The following is an 18,218-nucleotide window of genomic DNA, read 5'->3' on the forward strand; positions in this document are numbered from 1 at the left end:
AAGGACGTGGAGAGAAGAGGGAGAAAAGGAGGAGAGCAGGGACGGCAGCAAACGAAGAAGATGCCTTCAGAAATGGTTCGGGGCAAGTGTGTGGGGAGCCTGTTGCTAGGCGATGAGTGCGCCATAGTGGAAGTAAGCATCTATTTCTGTCGTCTGAGTTTCCAGGGTCCAGACTAGCAGCTATTCCTGGAACTGGAGTCACATTCCCCGCTAAAGTGACTGAGCAGGGAGAAAGGGGGGGGGGGGGGGGGTATTCGCACATACACACAAACACACACACACACAGTGCTGCACATGAGCGAACCACACATGTGGACACCCACACTTACGCACACTTTATGTGCAGGCATGCTCACACTCCTCACTTGCGCTTTCGTTCTCTTTTCAAATCGACATAAATAAATGTGATATACTGTATTCACACACATTTAGAAACACACACCTAAATATCCACATGCATGTGAGCGAAGCTCCACCTAATATATTGTAAAATGCGAGGAAGTAAACACATTTTGTTTGCATGTACACAATGTTCCACGCTTTGTCGCGCTCTAGCTTGCATGCACGCTGCACACATAGACGCATTAATGGAAGCTGTGTGTGGGATGTGTCACTGTAGCGTGTGTATGCAAGAGCGTGGGATGGTGAGAGTTCTTCATTAAGGATGAGCAGGAATGCAGGGTTAAAGACCAGATGGGGTGAGCAGGAAAAGGAAACGCTGAAAGAGGAGGAAGAGACAGAAATGAAGGAATGAGAGGGAGAGGGAGAGGAAGTGATGAAGAAACAAATGTGAAGGACTGACAGATGGTTACATTTAATAATGGAGATGAAGAGGTGGCAATGAGCTAAATAATGCCAAAGCAAGATAAAGAGTGCTCGCAGAAAGATGTCTACTTGAGGCTAGTCCAGTGGCAAGAACATGCAGACTGAGACATAAAGGCACTAACACGTGTATGTCCACAGATATGCATCCAGAGCAGGGCTGTGTTTTCTATCTGTGAGTATTTAGACACACACAAAACTTTGTGTACTATTCAGTAGTAGAAGGCATCAGCCCTAATATGGAGACACTATCTGATAACAAAACTACAATCTTCACACTGTATATCACAAGAAATAACTCATGCATTGACACACGACACAAAATGAGAAACAAAGACATTCAGCAACAAATAAAGACAAAAAAAACCTAGAGAAGGTAAAAGTTAGATAAGTACGTTCAGGACAGAGGTAACTGAAAAAGCTGAGAGAAACAGCAAAGAGGAAGAGGAAAGAAAGTCTCTAGTTCTGGAAATTCAAGAAGAGCAAGTGGTAGAGGAACTGGAGCAAGACTGAATAGTGTGATGGCACTTACCTTGACATCTGCCTTTTTGTTGAGCATGGTCTTAGCTGCTGCAATGACAAACACAGGCAGAAATAACAGGTCAGCAATGGGGATGAGGACTCAATGTTCATCTGTGATTCATGAGCACATGCTTCACACTGTATTTAACCTAACATAAAGGCTTTAGAGATAGAATTCAATTGACTTTAGGCTGTTTATTTACATTCATTAACCTAACTTGTAGAAGATACTGGCTTTATGCTGAACCAAAACCCTTCTAATAAACTGTGTCGTACAAATGCAGCACTTTGACTCTCCCAGCTAGACAAACCTGCCACCTCCAGATTTCACTAGATACTAGAAATGTATGAACAATTGACTGATGTATGAGTCACACCGTACAATCTGCCTTGATCTGTTTTCCTCACAAACGGTAGGTTCAAATGAAGTTGTGTGTGATTTTTTTTAATAATTTGCCAACATTATGTTTATCTGAGCCTGTGTGAGACTTCTGGTTAGCTGCTTCACCAGACAATGTTATGAAAAGTGTCTGAGTCACTGTTTCCACTTCCTAAGAACAACCTGGTGTGTGAAATCTCAGAAATAATGGTAACACAGGTTGTACAACCAAATTATGATAGAAAAGGCTTGATGACCAAACTGTTTAGTCAGGTGTACTAGTATATATATATCACTGTATTTATTTCTAGTCTGTCTAGAGCTCAATTCCTTTTAGGTTATAACAAGATATGTTTTATGAAAGTGTGAAGATGTTGTTGAAGTCAGTGAAATAAAAATGTTCTACAATTCTTAGTTTCACATGAATTCCTGTTCCACGTCCCCCTTGTGACTGTGAGGAAGCCCAAACAAAAATGGCTGCCTCACACAGAAGCCATCTAAACCCAACAATAAGCCCTGCCTTAAAGAACTCTGTGGGGGCCTTAGCAGGGGATTAGTCTTCAGTCTGCTCTCTAATGAAGGCTAATGAGGAAAGGGGGTGAGGGAGGTGGGTAGAAGAGGAGGAATGATACTGTAGACACAGTCCACCGATGAGAGTAATTCCCATAATCCCTTATAACTGTGGAAACTGTGTGCAGACAGCAGAAGACGTCCACGGAGCATTAAATATGATTTTACCACTAAGGCGTGGATAGCAAGGTGGTCCGATTTCATTAGATAGATGCATTTTCATCCATTGTGGGTGAAAGTAAGTGTGATGTTGGTGTTTCTGCAGACTTAAAGTGTGTCTTTGGGGACGCAGACAGAAACTAACTAACAAGAAACCAGATGTTGACAAGATTGGACAATTAAGTGTAGTTTTCCACTTAAAAGTTGATACCAAAATTTAACTTGCAGACTGTCCCAAACCTTTAGTCATGCTTAAGAGTGTTAAATGTTACCATTTTGTTGGGATTGGATTTCCATGACTGTGACTAACTTTCGTCAATCACAAATCAAGACAGAGAATCTTTTTTGCAAAAGCTAAAGTGAGCACATGCCCCAATCATACTTGATTCTTATTGTGACATTTGATGAAACAAAAATCTGAAAGTGATCTTTATGACAGACAGGATAAATTACTGACTACATGGGAAAACATATCAGAAAAATAAGTTAAATAGAAAGAATAAGAATAAAAAACGCTAGAGCCCATCCAAGAAGAGACAATATTAATTTAAATAGATTGGTGAGGTGAGGTTATTTGGAAGTTGTGGCAACTGGAGGTTCTTGTTAACTAGAAAGACCTCCAGTTTGGAGACATTATTAATTTGCTGCTATTAAACATTTGTCATCGATATAAACAACATATATGCAAGAGTATTGGAACATTTGAAGACATCCAACAGAGTTTCAACATGACAGAGTGAACAGCAGTAAAGTCTTTTATAGCAGAGAGGATACATAAAGAATACACGTCACACACATCCTCAATTACTTTGAGAAATGCTGGTGCTGATCACCTGCCAGTCAAAGTCCCAGACTCCTGGGCTCTTTCTGTCTTACTTCCCTAGATGTAATCGTTACTGGGACTTTTTAAAGGGGCTGAGTGCAGTTTCAAGTCTAATCAGATGCAATCACATCAGCGGCCAGCCATGTTACATAAAACACTATTTCTGGTGGTCTGGAATTTTTTACTTTCTTTCTCCCTGCCTCTCTCTTTCTCTCTCTCTGAACATGAGACATAGCTCTTCTCCAAATTTCTTACTTCCGCTTCCAAACATGCTCCAAGCCAGCTACATTGAATTTTCAACAGAAGCCTGAATCCCTTAAGAAATTCCATTGGGCAGTGATTTCTTAGTGGGAACAGAGTTGCCGTCCAAAGGAAGAAGGTTCAAAGACTAGTGGAGGCCTGACCCAGTCCTTTTAAGTAGAAAAATTTATACTTACAAGAGGACTTTTAAAGATATAGCTTGAAAGGTTAGACAGTGATACAAGGGAGATTTGGTGACATGGTCTATAGAATACATGCATTTTGTAGTAATTTTCTTTTTATTTTCTTGCCTCAGTGAAATAGTATCTCATAGTTGTGAGGCAGCAGTCGAGGAAGGAGCAATAGGAAGTGATAAAGAAGCACTAGATAACTTAAAGGGATGCGAAAGTGGCATGAATGTGTATGGCTTATTGTTGTGCTGATCTTCCCCAGTCTCCTTCCAATGGCTGGTTGTTACTGAGGAGAAGAAATGGGGTCAGAACAGTGTCAAGTACACTCTTTCATACTGTCTGATGCATTGGCAGAGGCGAGGATATGTTTCATTGTGCTCTTTCCGAACACCATTTTTCTGTCAAGCTGGATCTTGTGGAAACTGATGTTGGCTAAAAATGGCTTTAATTCCAGTGATGAAGATGAATCTCTGTGGAAACCTGAAAAATCAAAGGAATCTTAATTCATACTGAAGGTGAAGAAGCAAGGGGCGCTCCTTACCTTGCCACAAATTAGACATGAAGCAAGAAAAGAGAGGAGGAAGAGATTAAAACAAAAGTATCACTGATACCCACTAACAATAAGCAAGATTCACCACTGCAAGAGCGAAGCAAGGATGGGCATGGATTTACATGGAGATCAGTGGTACTAACACAAGCCAAGAGGTGCCTTCTGGAAATGGAAAAAGCTATTTTAAGTCACCCAGGTGCAGGAGTGCCTCAAGACTGTTTCCTATGCATAGCAAGTTGGAGTCCAGGACACATTAAAAGACACATTTATCTTATTCCTGCATGATGTTTAGTCCTGTAGTTGATGATTGTATTTGTGTATATGAATATGTAAGATATAGAGCAATGCCTCCAGTAAGCCAGTGTGGCAGAGTGAGGCTGATTGGGGGAGGCAGCCCACTATAAATATTTGATTGGTGCCTAGTGGAGGCTGCGGGACACAGAGAGGACGGTGGAGTCCCAGCAGGCCACAGAAACAAGGACACTGCCACTGCTTCGGTCTCCTCCTCCATGGTGCTCAAAATACTGTACAGAAACATGTGTAGTGCTGAACAAGTGTGCAGATTTACATTTACCGGTGGGGCAGAAATAACACCAACTTGACCAAGTTACTCTGAGTCAGTTGCATTTGGAAATTGCTTAATTTGCTCCTCTAAAGGTAAAAAATAGCTGAACTCAACTTCACCACACTGCAACATCAGCTGTGGTGGCGGCTGCTTGCTTTTGAGGTCTAACCATGTGTTCAGACAGAAAGTAAAGTGAAGTGAAGTTTTGCTTCATGTATTTTGCATTAACTTAACCACTCGACTGTTTGTGCAGCCTGAGCTGATTCACCACAAACACCCCAATGTACCAACAGTACAGTTACTATGTGAGAACCAGCCCAGCCTTGCAGCTTCCACAGTGTTCACCATGCACCAATGTTGCAGCGCATGCACCACTTCAGTGCCCCATGCAGCATTCACCGACAGCTCCCGGGCAGTTCCATCCTTAACTGACAAGGGGTGAACTTTCCAGTGTCATTGTCAGACAGAGAAAAGAAGAGAGAAGGAAAGAGGAGTGAGTGGACAGTAAGATATGAAACAATGGTGGGAAGAGGGAATGTGGGGGTGATGTTGATGAAATGTAGAGGGTGACTAAAGACACAACGGTGGCCAGAGACGTGGAAATGAGAGGATGTAGGAAAGTGACTAGGGCAGAATTGAGTGGCAAGGGGAGGAAAAAGACAAAAAAGAGAGACAGGACATAAGTTTGGGGGACCAGGCCATGCTCGGTGGCTTTGTCAAAAGAGGAGGATGAAAGGATAAAGGTCAGAGATGATGACAGCAGTGATAGGCGCAGCAGCCAACCTATCAGATCTCAGACAGGAGGTGACAGATGTGCTGATGTTGAAAACAACAGCAGTAGCTGGGATTCCATTTTTTATGTATTTATGAATGTATCCGTTCCAACAAAGAACTAATACATGGAACCAGAAGTGTTAGGTAAGATGTCTTGGTGATAAATATGAACTGACTGCATGAATTTGCATGAATGAAAAACGTAGCTACTGCTGCTGATAAGTTAATGAGAGATGCAGCTAGCAAGGTGGTCAGCCATCATGCTCTGAGCTCCCAGAAGGGAAGAGGAAGGGTAAAATCAAAGGGGGAAGACAGAAGAAGAGAAGGAATAAAGAGCAAAGAACAAGGATAGAGAAAGGGGAGGAGGAGGAGGAGTGGAAGAGAGGAAGAGGGGGTGGCATGCCCTGGGTGAGCCACCATGCTACCTTGTTCCACCAGCCCTGCAGTGGTGCCGGCGGCTGCAGCCACTGCTGCCGCGGCCGCAGTCACAGAGGCTGGAGCGGTGGTCTGCCTGCTGCCCACTGTTAAAGAGTCCAATACCCAGTCACACAAGAAGAAAGAGAGTTACAAGGCAAGAAGGAGAAGAACGAGAGAAAGAGGTGAGTGAGGAACAGGGTGTAAAGATGGAGAAAAGGCGGAGTGACATCAGAAAGAAGAGAGAAAAGGAGGTGACCAGTGGGCAGGGTGGGGAAAGAGACAGAAAAGGTGAGAGACAGAAAGACGGAGACAAACAGGGCTCATTAGTTTAGAGAATGGGACTCATTCCTATTCATAGACCACTTCTGCTTCGACAGAAGTGTCAGCAGAGAGAAATGTCAGGGAGAGACGCACAGATCTCAACGTTCGTCTGAGACGCTGTGATACCTGCATATTGTCTCTACGTATGCCTGAAAAGAGCATTGTTGTTAGGATGATGATGATGGAGATGATGATACAGGATTTAGTCAGTGTTAGTAAAGTCTTAGTGCTCATGACCTTAAAAGGTGTTGGCAAAATCTTACAGTAGGCAAATATGTACGCAAATATAAAAGTTATATAACCTTATATGGTACGACTCCCACGAGACGTTACATGAACACGTGGAGGAAAACGGAACCACCTCCGTGTCAGCATAGGGACACTGATACACAGATCTACTGTATACAACACATGATTCATAATATATCATCAGAATAGACTAAGCCATTACTTATAGCACTGATATTGGCTTTTGCCATGATGTAATGCTGCACGGCTATTTTGCACCGAAGCCCTGTCTCTTTCTTTTTTTTATCCTTTTTTGCTATTTCTCATCCTCTGACTCATTCACCTGAGGACCTCACACTTATAATGGAGTATAGCTTCCTAAGAATAGGAAAGAGAGTGAGAGAAAGGCGTTTGAGAGTGGTGACACAGCCAGACACTCTGGTCAGTGTGTAGGAGTTAAACAGCTGAGTGGTTGTTCAGTGGATGTTCAGACCGTTTCCCATTGTAAAGCTTACAGCGTCCGAGCGGCTGCTGTGAGTCATTTACTGAAGCGGCATGCTTGCACGTACAAACACACACAAACATCACTCAGACACACGCATACATCTACATATGCAAAACACACACACACACACACTGTTCACGAACATAGAGTCAGTGTTTGTGATTCATTAGACGAAAGACGCTGAAGGAACTGTGTTGAATTCTTGAAATACTCAATTACTCTCCAAAAGTACCGTCAGTATGAGTTTTACAGGCTTCTCCCAGAGTTTGCTGCACTAAAGGGCTGTTGCACACAAATGCTGACTTCCTGTTGAAAACTAAAGATTGTACTTTGACAACAGGCTCATTTCACTGACCACAACAGTGCTCAACATGCCTCATTAAGTGAAACTCATTTAGAGTATAACTTAGTTCTTCACTGAAGAAATTAATTTGTGAAAGTGCCTCTGAGGCACAGATCACAGTATTACATTTTATTTTACAGTATGTGTCATCATAATCAACAATAAACCTTGAAGACAGTGTCATCTGTTAACAGAGATACACACGAGACAAATACACAAAGACATCCACAGCTTGCTGATCAACATCAGTGTTTCCCAGTGTTACATAATCGACCATCCACCAATGCATATGATGGCGTGTGTGTAAAGTATAGAGCCCACAAATAAACAGCAGAATCCATAAACAAACACACATTTTGTCAGACAACATTACAATGAACTATTCTACATCATCACTTGTGTAAATGTCTTAAAGATGGATGATTTGATTGAGTTTATTTGATTTGTTGAAGTTGCATACAGCTGTTGTAATATTAGTTTACAGCTGTTTGCTGAACAAACTGTAATACACATTTGTAAAACCCTCTCCTTTTTAAATGAGTACAGTAACGTGCATTTGACACCATTACTGAGGCTAATTTTTGTCCATAGACATTTGTCACAGATGTGGTTGGTATGGATGTTTAAGCTTGTCAGTCACAATTCTTAAACATTATATCACTCAGATTAGTATAATTAAAATGTAAAAGAGTTGTTATAATGTGTATTTATTTAACACATGTTTTTATAATGCAGTGTGATGACGCTGAGGGGAACACTGAAGTTGCACTGAGATGAAATGAAAATGAAAGTTTTGCTTTTGCATGCTCTACAAACTTATTATTAAAATATATTAATTTAAATATACAGTATTTCTATAGTCAGGGGAAACAAATGAGTCTGTTGCTGAATTTTTAAGGTGTTTATAAGGCACATGCCACCATTTTGGCAGTAAAGAACATGATAAGACAAAGTCTACATATGTTTTTGTTTTTGTATTTAAGCCACATTTCTAAGTTAGACTGCAATGTTCAAATCCTGCTTTAAAATACTAGTCCTCTGAAGGCCTTAAAGATGACTGAATAAATGGTTTGTGGTGGCAGTGATTGGCTTAGATTCACAGCAGTTAGATAAGTCAGGTTTTAGGTTGTTTAAGGTCTGATCACTTTTGAGAGCCACAGTGAGTCCAACTTAGAGACATGTTCCTTAACTAACTGCAACAGACTTGCTTATGTCAAAAAAATATTTAAGTTCGACTAAGTACTTAAGTATTCACAAAAAAAATGCAACTGTAAAATGCAGATGAAAAAATCTCTACACTTAAACTGTTTACATCAACTACATATGAAGTGATGCAGGTTCACAGATATGAATGTTATATTAATGAGGGATAAGAGAAATATGTCCAGATAACACTCACCGGAAAAATTTCGAGAAACCAGCATGGTAGTAAGAATGGCCCCCTGAGAAGATAAACAATAAGAAGAGCTGTTTACGTTCAAGCAGTTAAACCACTCAACACTACTGTGTCAAGTGAGGATGTAACATGAAATTAAATCACAGAGAAAACTGAGAAAAAGCAAAAATACATTTCAGGGGAAATCAGAGTCATGTTGTTTCAATCGATGGTCAATGGTTTTTAAGAAGTGTCTCATGGTTTCTGAAGACCCTAGAAGAAGAGCTGCTGATGCTCACCAGGCTGGAAAGGGTTACGTAAAGATTTCTAAAGACACCACTGTGGTCGACCAACAACTATCACACCAAGAGTGAGGTGTGTAATACTCTGGGAAGTCAAGTTGAACCCCATGTCTAAGTCTAAGCTATTGATCCAGAAGAGGGTCACACTGGTTACTGAAGGCATATTATTGCATACTTTTACCACATACAAATATTTAAATGTACTATTTTACTTAATCATAATTTATTTTTGGCCCAATATCACAGCATCTATCCATCATATAATCGAGTAATAGTGGATAAAACCATTCAGTGTGCAATGGAGGATGGACAGACATACATTTGATGCAGTGTGCACACAATAGAGTAATATGGAAATATTACAAATATATATGAAGAATGATTGAATTCACTATAATGGTTCCAAATTTTCTCTGTAAAAACTGAATTTCCATATTTGTCCCCTTCCTTTTAAATGTGAAAAGCTAGAGACAACTTGTTCGTGCTGATGGCACGTTGGTTGAATGAGCCAACAAGTTCCTGGGGCCACCTGCGTTTCTGCTTCCAGTTTCTCATGTGCTGGTATTTGAGCCACGCCAAGACTGGCCAAAAGCAGCAGGGTAATGGCGACATGCTCCAATGGCTAAGCTGTTGTATCCACACAAAATGTCACCAGTAAATCAGTGTAGAAAGGAAGCTATGGGTTTAAGATCTTCATACAGTCTCTTCATAAAAAAACACCACCCCAAAATAACAAAAAATAAGGATTAGAGTTGAGGAAAATTATTTTATCTTGCACAATAGGCTATTAAAGCTGAAGAGGTTGGTGTTTGAGATAGTGAGTTTTCAAACCGACCTTGAGTTTTCTCCTGGCATTGAATTTCTTCAGGCACTCCACGGTCTCCTGTCTGTGCATCATAGACGCCACTGTGGATCGTTGCTGGCAAGAGGACGAAGAAAAAGAGGAGTGTTAGGTGGAGTGGGAGAGGATATCAAACAGAGAGGGTTTTAGGAAAACAAAGACAAGAAGAAATGTTTGGTTCTCCAAACACTGATAATAATAAAATAACTGCAGTGTGCTTCTCAGGACACTTACGCAGACCCATGGGTGTTTGAGGGCCTCCTGAGCAGTGATCCTCTTGGCTGGGTTAATGGTCAACATCTGGTTGATCAGGTTTTTGGCCTCTGGGGTGACTGTATCCCACTCTGGGGAAGGGAACTGAAGCAAGGAACACAACCGCATGTCTTAACATTCAGTCTAGAGCTGAAATTACTTGTTGATGAACCAAACAGTCGACAAAGATTTAAGCAAAGATTTTAATTACGTGCAAACATCAGACAGGATGAGCTACCCTACGATCTCCAACTGCATCAGTGAACCTTAGGTTCCCATGACCCTTTCTGGATTTGCTGGTTGTTGTTTCTGTAGATACCTGATGCACCTGATAAGACCTTGTGTTTTGGAGATGGTCTGACCCAGCCTCAGATTGGCCCTTGTCAAAATCACTTTCAATGTCAAAAACCGACTGTTCACTTGCTCCCAAATATATCCCGTCTCTTGACAGGTGAAGGTTGTTAACGAGATAATCAATGTTCACCTGTCAGTGCTGCCTGCACTCAGTCTCTGCCTCCCACCAACATGCATGGGTGCGTTCACACAGTGCCCTGTTCAACATCTTTACTTCTTTCATCTAGGTGCTCGTTCCCTTTAATTAATAATGTCCTATAGCTTTCTATAATTTATACTGTTACATTTAAACAGCAATTCTACTTGTGTCTTGGTTTGTCAATGGGATTTTTAATTTAGTTTGTTTTTTTCTATTGACTTTCTTGTTGTCAGTGTCACCTGTCAAGAGTTGCTGCGTTCTGGCCGTCTTTGTTTGAATCATATTAAACACATGAAACAGTACAGACTGTACTCTAAAATCTATAATAATGTCCTTTGAGTTTTGATATTATTCGACTCTACTGCACAGTAAACACATCTCAAAGCTCGAGAGAGAGGAAGAAGACAACAAACAACATAGGTCAAAGGACAGATTTGAACCCAGGATGTTGTCAGTACTTGTATTTTCCACATTTTAGCCATTGTTTTCCCCTGTGGGAAACAATATCAGAAAGCCAGTCCAAGAACAGCCCCGAGCAATTTGTTCAAAAAGTCTAAACCCATCAGGTCCTGTTGTGTTTAGGCATAAATGTCGAGGTCTGTGCCCTGTGAGCCCAGAATCCCTGCCAGAGAGCCAGTCGGCCTCTCTCTCTCTCTCTCTCTCTATTTGGCTTGGAGTTAAATGTGATCTAAGATGAGGCTCCCTCTCTTGCACCCCCTAAAATATGAATGAGGTGACTGAGTTACGTAACTGCTGCCAAAAAGGAACAAGGGCAGTGGGAGGAGAGGGGAGGACATTACAGCAGGAGGGGAGAAACGAGGGAGAAGGACGAGCGCGGAGAGGAGACTCACATCATACGCTCCGGCCTTGATCTGCTGGTACAGCTTGTGCTGGTCCTCGTCCCAGAAAGGAGGGTAACCCACCAGCAGGATGTAGAGGATCACCCCTGAGACCCACACAAAAACACATATGGCCACACATAGACAGAGAACAGCACTGTTTGTGCTTGTGTGTGTTTCTGCTTTATTGTGTAGACTTATTTAGTAAATGTCATGTGTGTATTATGTGTGTGAATGAATGTATTCCTCTACACAACTCACCGCAGGCCCAGATGTCCACAGGTTTGCCATATGCCTCCTTCCTCAATACCTCAGGGGAGAGGTACCCCGGTGTGCCAGCAAATCCTGCAGTGAAAACACACACACACATATACACACAACTGATTGACATGCTCAAGGCAACAGATTGGGAAGCTGCTATCCTCAGATAAAAAGCAAGATCATCTTTAGTAAGTTCTGACTGACTGACTGACAATCTCTCACGCCAGATGTGAACAGTGGTAATTAGATATTTAAAGGTTTGTCCTGGTCACGGTTTGTTTTGTCTTTTTTAATATATAATCATGTATGAACAAACACAGCCACTTCTTTTGATTTGATACTTCAACTGTACTCTTTTATGTACTTTCTGTTATTTTTAAGCTAAAGATAAAATAAATTAAGCAGAATATTAACATTTATCTATCTTCTCATATGTGCTGTGTATAAATTAACATTCTTCTGTTGCAGTACTTTTTTGTCTTAGGCCACTGACTGAGGGAAGAGAGAATTTTATAGCAAATATTATGGATTATTATTCATTAACTCTCAACAGAATATATGAATTAAATGTTCGACCTTTAACAGATGTTAGGTAAAAATATAAATGTGTTGGTAACACCTTATTTTCACTTCTCACTACCTGGGACAAAAAGAGATTAACTACAAACTAGTCCGTCTAAAACTGTTTCTGCACCTGTATGTGACAGACTTTTACTAACTTTTTCAACATGTTGCTCGTTTTTTTGTCCGTACGTGCAAAAGACTTGTTGGCAGCGAGCATCAACCTCAGTCAAGTGTAACTGTACTTTTAAATGTTTAGTACACTAAGCAATCGTCACAAAAAGCATGGTCTCTGTGTTTGTGTTTCGGTGTTGCAGTGTGTCAGACAGAAAGCTGCCCCCGCATTTCCCACACAAGATCTGAGAGAAGTCTCTCCTGGATTGGGAAAAATGCATCACAGACAAATGTCTTCATCAGAAATAAAATAAAATGCACAAGACCTTTTAATGTACCACTAGTAAATGTGACATTTTTTTAAATTTCTCCGAACGCAGAACCTTTAACATGTGAGCTTATTGATATTGATCGGATGCTTTCAATAATTTTGCCCCGGTGCCAATTAAATACTGAGTTTCGGTAGTCACTCATTAATCAGATGTTTTATTCCATCACTGACATGCCAGATAGATATTTAATCAATGTGTATCAAATGCAACCAAATCTAATAATGGTACTTCCTCTTTTTAGTGAAGCAAAATGTAACCTAAGCACCAACATTGACAATATGGCAGTACCCCTTCCATGACTACAAGAGGGTTCCCTACTACAAGAGGGGCATGGAGCTAACAAATTTAGACAGCTGAAATATTATCATGTAGCTGAGGTTACTGTCATTAAGGTTCTGTGGTCTTCAGACCTCAGATTAACATAACCTCTGCCACCAGAGTCACTGTAGTAATGAGGATCGTTAAAGCTTCAGAGAGACTCATGCCAAATAGTGCATAGGTCCACCCCTTTGCACCAAAAACTGTTCTGACCAATCAAGGCATCGGCTCCAGAAGACGTCTGAAGTGTCTCCTGGTATTTGGCAACATGTCAAGAGTACATCCATGAGGTGGAGCCTCCACAGATGATTCTACTACTACAGACAGTGCATTCTGGTGCCATCTCTTCTTCAGGTGATGTACAAGAAAACATGATTCATAAGACCAGTCCACGCTCCTCTTCATGCTCATGCACCTGTTGTAGCCACTTTTTGCAGTGGACAGGGTTCAACATAGGCGGAAGCTCTGATCCCTCTGTGGCTACACACCCTAATACACGGTAATCAAATTTTTCCTGCTTCCAACACACTCTTCAACAACTGGCTGTTCACTTGCTGCCTAATATATCCCACCCCCTGACAGGTTCCACTATAACGAGATAATCAATGTTATTAACTTCTTCACCTGGTTTCAGTGCTGTGGCTCATCGGTATAAATACTTGTCATTAGGTCCAGTATTTGCTCTACCTACCAAACCAGGCCTGCTGATCCCCCTGCACCTCGATGGCCAGGCCAAAGTCAGCCAGCTTCACTGCAGCGTTCTTACATTTACTTGCCAGGAGCAGGTTCTCTGGCTACAATGAGCAAGAGGAGAGAAAAAAGGGTTACCCAATATTTTGAAATGAGATGATGGAGGTACAAAACACATTCAGCAAACACACACACAAGACACAGATATCATTTGATAACTTGTACAGACATATAAAAGCTCCACAATAAAGGTTAGTCCCCATTTCAGCAGTGTTAAACTCAGTTTGCAGCGCTGTGTGTTCTAGTCTCATGTGGTGTGCTGTGGTCTATAGGCTCCATCTCTGTGGCCCAGATAATGCAACTAGCCTCATTATTCTCTGTCAGAAGAGAGCTCTAATAATGGGCTTCTATCCCCACTGGCCCCTGCTTTTTCTCCCTCTCACTCTCTCAACATCTCTCTTAATCTCACTTAATCACTGCATGTGTAAAGAGACGGGCGATTTTAAGCATTCAGGTAGAAAATATGAATAAAAATTCAAATTTTTAATTTTAAACTTTCAATTCATTCATGTCGGTGGTAATGGAAAATCATCAACAAGCTTGCCTACGCATTACACAATATGAATTAGTATGACTACTTATGAGGTCAGGAAAGGTAACACGATAACCCACATATCGGTAATTCCATTAAAAGCCAGAGCAAAATACTTGATAATATTGGTTTTTCCTTACTTGTTCCTGTACTGAACTCCAGACAGACTCCACAGAAAGATATATTCGGTTCTTTGGTTTTACCCTTTTAAAATAAATGTGTAGAGGTGTAAAATTATTTCAGTCTTTAGAGCAGCTCTGCATCAAAGATTGTACTTGTGGTTTAACAGTTAAGTATGTAAAGTGCAGTTTTAAAATGCTTCTAACTTGAATATGAATATGTCAACAGTAAAACATGTTCACCAGGTGTGAGATGCTGACCTTTAATAGTCTTACACTTACAATGATGCTTATATCATTAAGGACTTTTAAGTCTCCCCTGTCTTTCGGGGACTACCCTAAGTCTCTTTAATGTCACTTAAGCAACTCCCCTATTCTCTTCCAATTAACTAGTGTAGCTGTCTCCTGGAACGCACCACCAGTGCAAACTTACAGCATGGAAAGAATGAGGACATTATATTTAGGTTATATTTCTGTCACTGCCTCCACTGCATTGCAGCAGTGTGTCTTTACATCCTCTGCCTTCCTCCCTCTGCTCTCTCCCCTCTGCTAATTTCTTATTTTTAAGGCAAAGGAATACTGTGTATTTAAAGTGCAAATATAAATGTGAGCTTTTACAGCCTTTGAGCTCAAAAGTAAAAGAGAAGGAAATGAGCAAGAGAGAGCGATTGTGAGTGTACAACCAGTAATCCTAAGGCTCGGCGCCGTCCTCATGTCTTCACACTCTCACAGCTTGGTTAGGCTTTACTGTTTCGTAAATGAGAGAGTTAAAACCTGCTAACACTACAGCAGCCAGATAATCTGTGAAAACGGAAGTGGGTGGAAATTCAGATGAAGCATGTGCTTCAATCAAAACAGTGGTTCAGACGTAGCAGCACCAGCAGCAGCAGCAGGAGCCATCACTTTTTGATGCAAGCGCTCCTTCTCCACCCATCTCTTCACACTCAGCTGAGCAGCTCACTGATGACTACCAACTGGTGTGGTTTAGGGAGAGAGACGGCCGGAGCAAAGAAGATAGAAAATGCTGTATTTGAGAGCGGGTCACGAGTGGGTGTTTCAAACAGTGATTTCTAGCTTCCTTTCTCTCTTTGTATTCCCCTGAATGCAGAGGTTCTGGAGCTGCTGCAACAATCCTGACTAATTCCTACAGGTAAAGTGCCAGAGATGTATGCCCAGATTAAAAAGACACTCGTCTTATTATTACTCGACTAACTTATTACAACCTGATAAATATTGTGCTTCTGGAAATGACTCCGTTTGTATTTAGATTAAAGTCAAGGCTAAGTATTGTTTGACATTCTGAGATTCTGTGTCACTGACTAATTTAAAATTTTAAAATTTCTCAGCTTTAGTTGAAGTGTCGTGTACCTATGAATCCACTTTTATTACATCCATTACTTGCGTCAAACTAAAAGTTGTTTTATTAATTGTGTTGTCATCTCATAACCCAATTGCTAATTTAAGGGATCTTGTCACCCAGGCTGTCCTCAGTCATCACACTATGACCTATTGCATGAAATGCTCGCCGACGCTTGGGTGTGAAACCAGATAGGCATGTCGGCTAAATAAAGAAATAGACATAACTAGTTCTGATAAACACAACACGCCTTTGCTGGAATGCTGGGACTGACATTTGCATAGAAGAAGTCTACTTGACAAACTACATGCAAAACAACGTGCAACATACAGTACAGACATGCACATTCAAAAACAATACTAGATACAAGACACGACAGCAACAGAACTGGAAACAAGTTTTAAATGCTTACACACTGGACACACAGCTCTTACAGTATCTGACATTACAAGGAAAAGGTTTCCACAAGTTCTTCTTTAAGCCACATTTAAATACTAAAACTATTCGTCAGTTTCTTACTGTACGGTTGTACCGAAAAGGCATCTCAACCTCAGCAAAAATAACTGATCAAATGGTGCTTAATACAAAATAAACCTATGAAGAATTCACACATTCCTAAGAATTCAGTTCAAAATTAGCAGCTGCCTCTCAGTTTCCCATCCTGAGTGCAACCACTCAGTCAACTAATATAACCAAATGTCCCAACATCACCGGCTAATTGAAGGACGTTTATAGAAAACGAGCTGTCACATTTGGGGCACTGAGAGTCATTAAATGATCTATAAACGCAATCAAAAACACGCATGGTGTCAGAAAATCAATGGTTAGCCTCTATTTCTGGCTAGTAATGAAACAGAGGCCAGATTAAGTGTCCTCTTGGGCCATCTTAGATGGATCCAGCGATAAAAAATAGCCTTGCTGTGTTATGACCGGATCCTCTTCCAAAAAGGTTACAGTCTGGTCAGCCAGCATGGCCAGTGTTGCATGCCTGAAATTTCCCTAGACTGAGGGAAGTGGTGTTTACACAACAGGAAAAGAAGGTGACTGCACAGTGCTGGAGGCTGCGTATAATAGGGCAGAGCAGGAGAAAGGTCAGACATGATATGTATGACCGTCTCATGGTGTTCGGCCTGTTCTTGCTCTGAGTGCGATGAAAGGCTTACACCTGACTCTAAATACAAGCTACTGTAGTCTAGGCCTGAATTCTATTTTATACTAGAATTTAGGTGGAATAAGATGGTTTAAAGCAACATTACATTCATAAACATCACAGACTGTTTCTCAAGGACTTATAAAAAGCACACAAACAGCACACACATAACCCTCTTACACAAATACATAAGCACATTCTCAAGGGATGACAAGGCTATCCCCATCACTCACCTTCAGGTCCCGGTGCACCACGCCCATTTGATGGCAGTGAAGCACCGCCTCCAGGATCTGCTGGATGCAATGACTGCATGCAAACACCAAGGGGGGAGCGCATGTTAGTCTGAGCAGCGCTACAATCCCGTGCACAAGCCAAGAGTGTGGGGGGTAAATGAGGCAAGGTGGGGGGGAGGCATGAGGGGTAGAACATGGGTAGAAAAGACTCTTCTGTTGTGTCACACGTTCAGCTTTTATTGGCTGATCCACAGCTAAACACATTCCCAGATTTAAGAAAGTGAAGCCAGAAAGGTTCATTTTTAACATTTCATAGATTGCAAGAGTTTTCTATACAAACAGTCAGTTTAATGCAGCCTGTAGGTCAAAAATGGGTTGTATATTGTTTGCTCTTCAATGGTGAGCTTCCCACACAATAGATGACCTACGTTTAAAATGGCCTCCGTTTTGCAATCGAACACCCTACAGCACAGAAGATGGGATCAATAACCTTCATTAGTGAGGTTTTCGAGGGTTGGCGGTAGCTATGGGTTTGACTCGATTGGCCTGGAAGGGCATAGCTGTGTGTGTTCTGCAACAGAAGTTTTCTTAGAGTCAATCTATTCTGCAATGAATGCATATATTCTCTGCTCTTCATCCTATGTGCTTCTCTGTACAGATTATATAGCCATAGATGTACCTAAGAAAAAACATTTGGATCAGATTGCTGCAGGTGGATTCTAGATACCCCACCTATCCTCCACGTTTAAGCCAGCAGGCCTTGGGTGATGAAAGAAAGTGTGAGAATAGGGGGCCACAGAAGGCATTGATAAAGGAAGTAAGGGAAGGAGTGAGTCATTGTGCAATTAATAACATTTAAAAGATGTGTCTGGGATCAATGCCATGTCTACTGCCAGCCTAGCTGGCCTCTGTTGACAAGAGCTGTCATTCTGTCAGTTCGTCATTGGACACTAAAAATAAAAACCTAAAAGTCAGAAACT

The 18,218-nt window shown here is 41.3% G+C and overlaps 1 protein-coding gene across 24 annotated transcripts in view; it reads right to left on the reverse strand.

Moving 5' to 3' along the window:
• Positions 1–18,218, reverse strand: part of camk2b1 (calcium/calmodulin-dependent protein kinase (CaM kinase) II beta 1) — a 67,126-nt gene that overhangs the window by 23,834 nt on the left and 25,074 nt on the right. For 10 of the 24 annotated variants that reach the window (XM_026342649.1, XM_026342638.1, XM_026342646.1 and 7 more), the window contains exons 6-13: positions 17,239–17,311; positions 13,789–13,891; positions 11,773–11,856; positions 11,524–11,618; positions 10,162–10,284; positions 9,922–10,005; positions 8,809–8,851; positions 1,355–1,392 (exon numbers count right to left, since the gene is read on the reverse strand). In XM_026342649.1, coding sequence (XP_026198434.1) covers positions 1,355–1,392; positions 8,809–8,851; positions 9,922–10,005; positions 10,162–10,284; positions 11,524–11,618; positions 11,773–11,856; positions 13,789–13,891; positions 17,239–17,311 — 643 coding nt within the window. Of the gene's footprint in view, positions 1–1,354; positions 1,393–6,020; positions 6,117–8,808; positions 8,852–9,921; positions 10,006–10,161; positions 10,285–11,523; positions 11,619–11,772; positions 11,857–13,788; positions 13,892–17,238; positions 17,312–18,218 lie in introns of all 24 variants that reach the window. The other 14 variants (XM_026342647.1, XM_026342636.1, XM_033326130.1 and 11 more) reach the window with 3 other exon arrangements.

This window comes from Anabas testudineus, chromosome 9 (assembly GCF_900324465.2).
Source record: "Anabas testudineus chromosome 9, fAnaTes1.2, whole genome shotgun sequence".
Classification (NCBI taxonomy): Eukaryota; Metazoa; Chordata; class Actinopteri; order Anabantiformes; family Anabantidae; genus Anabas; species Anabas testudineus.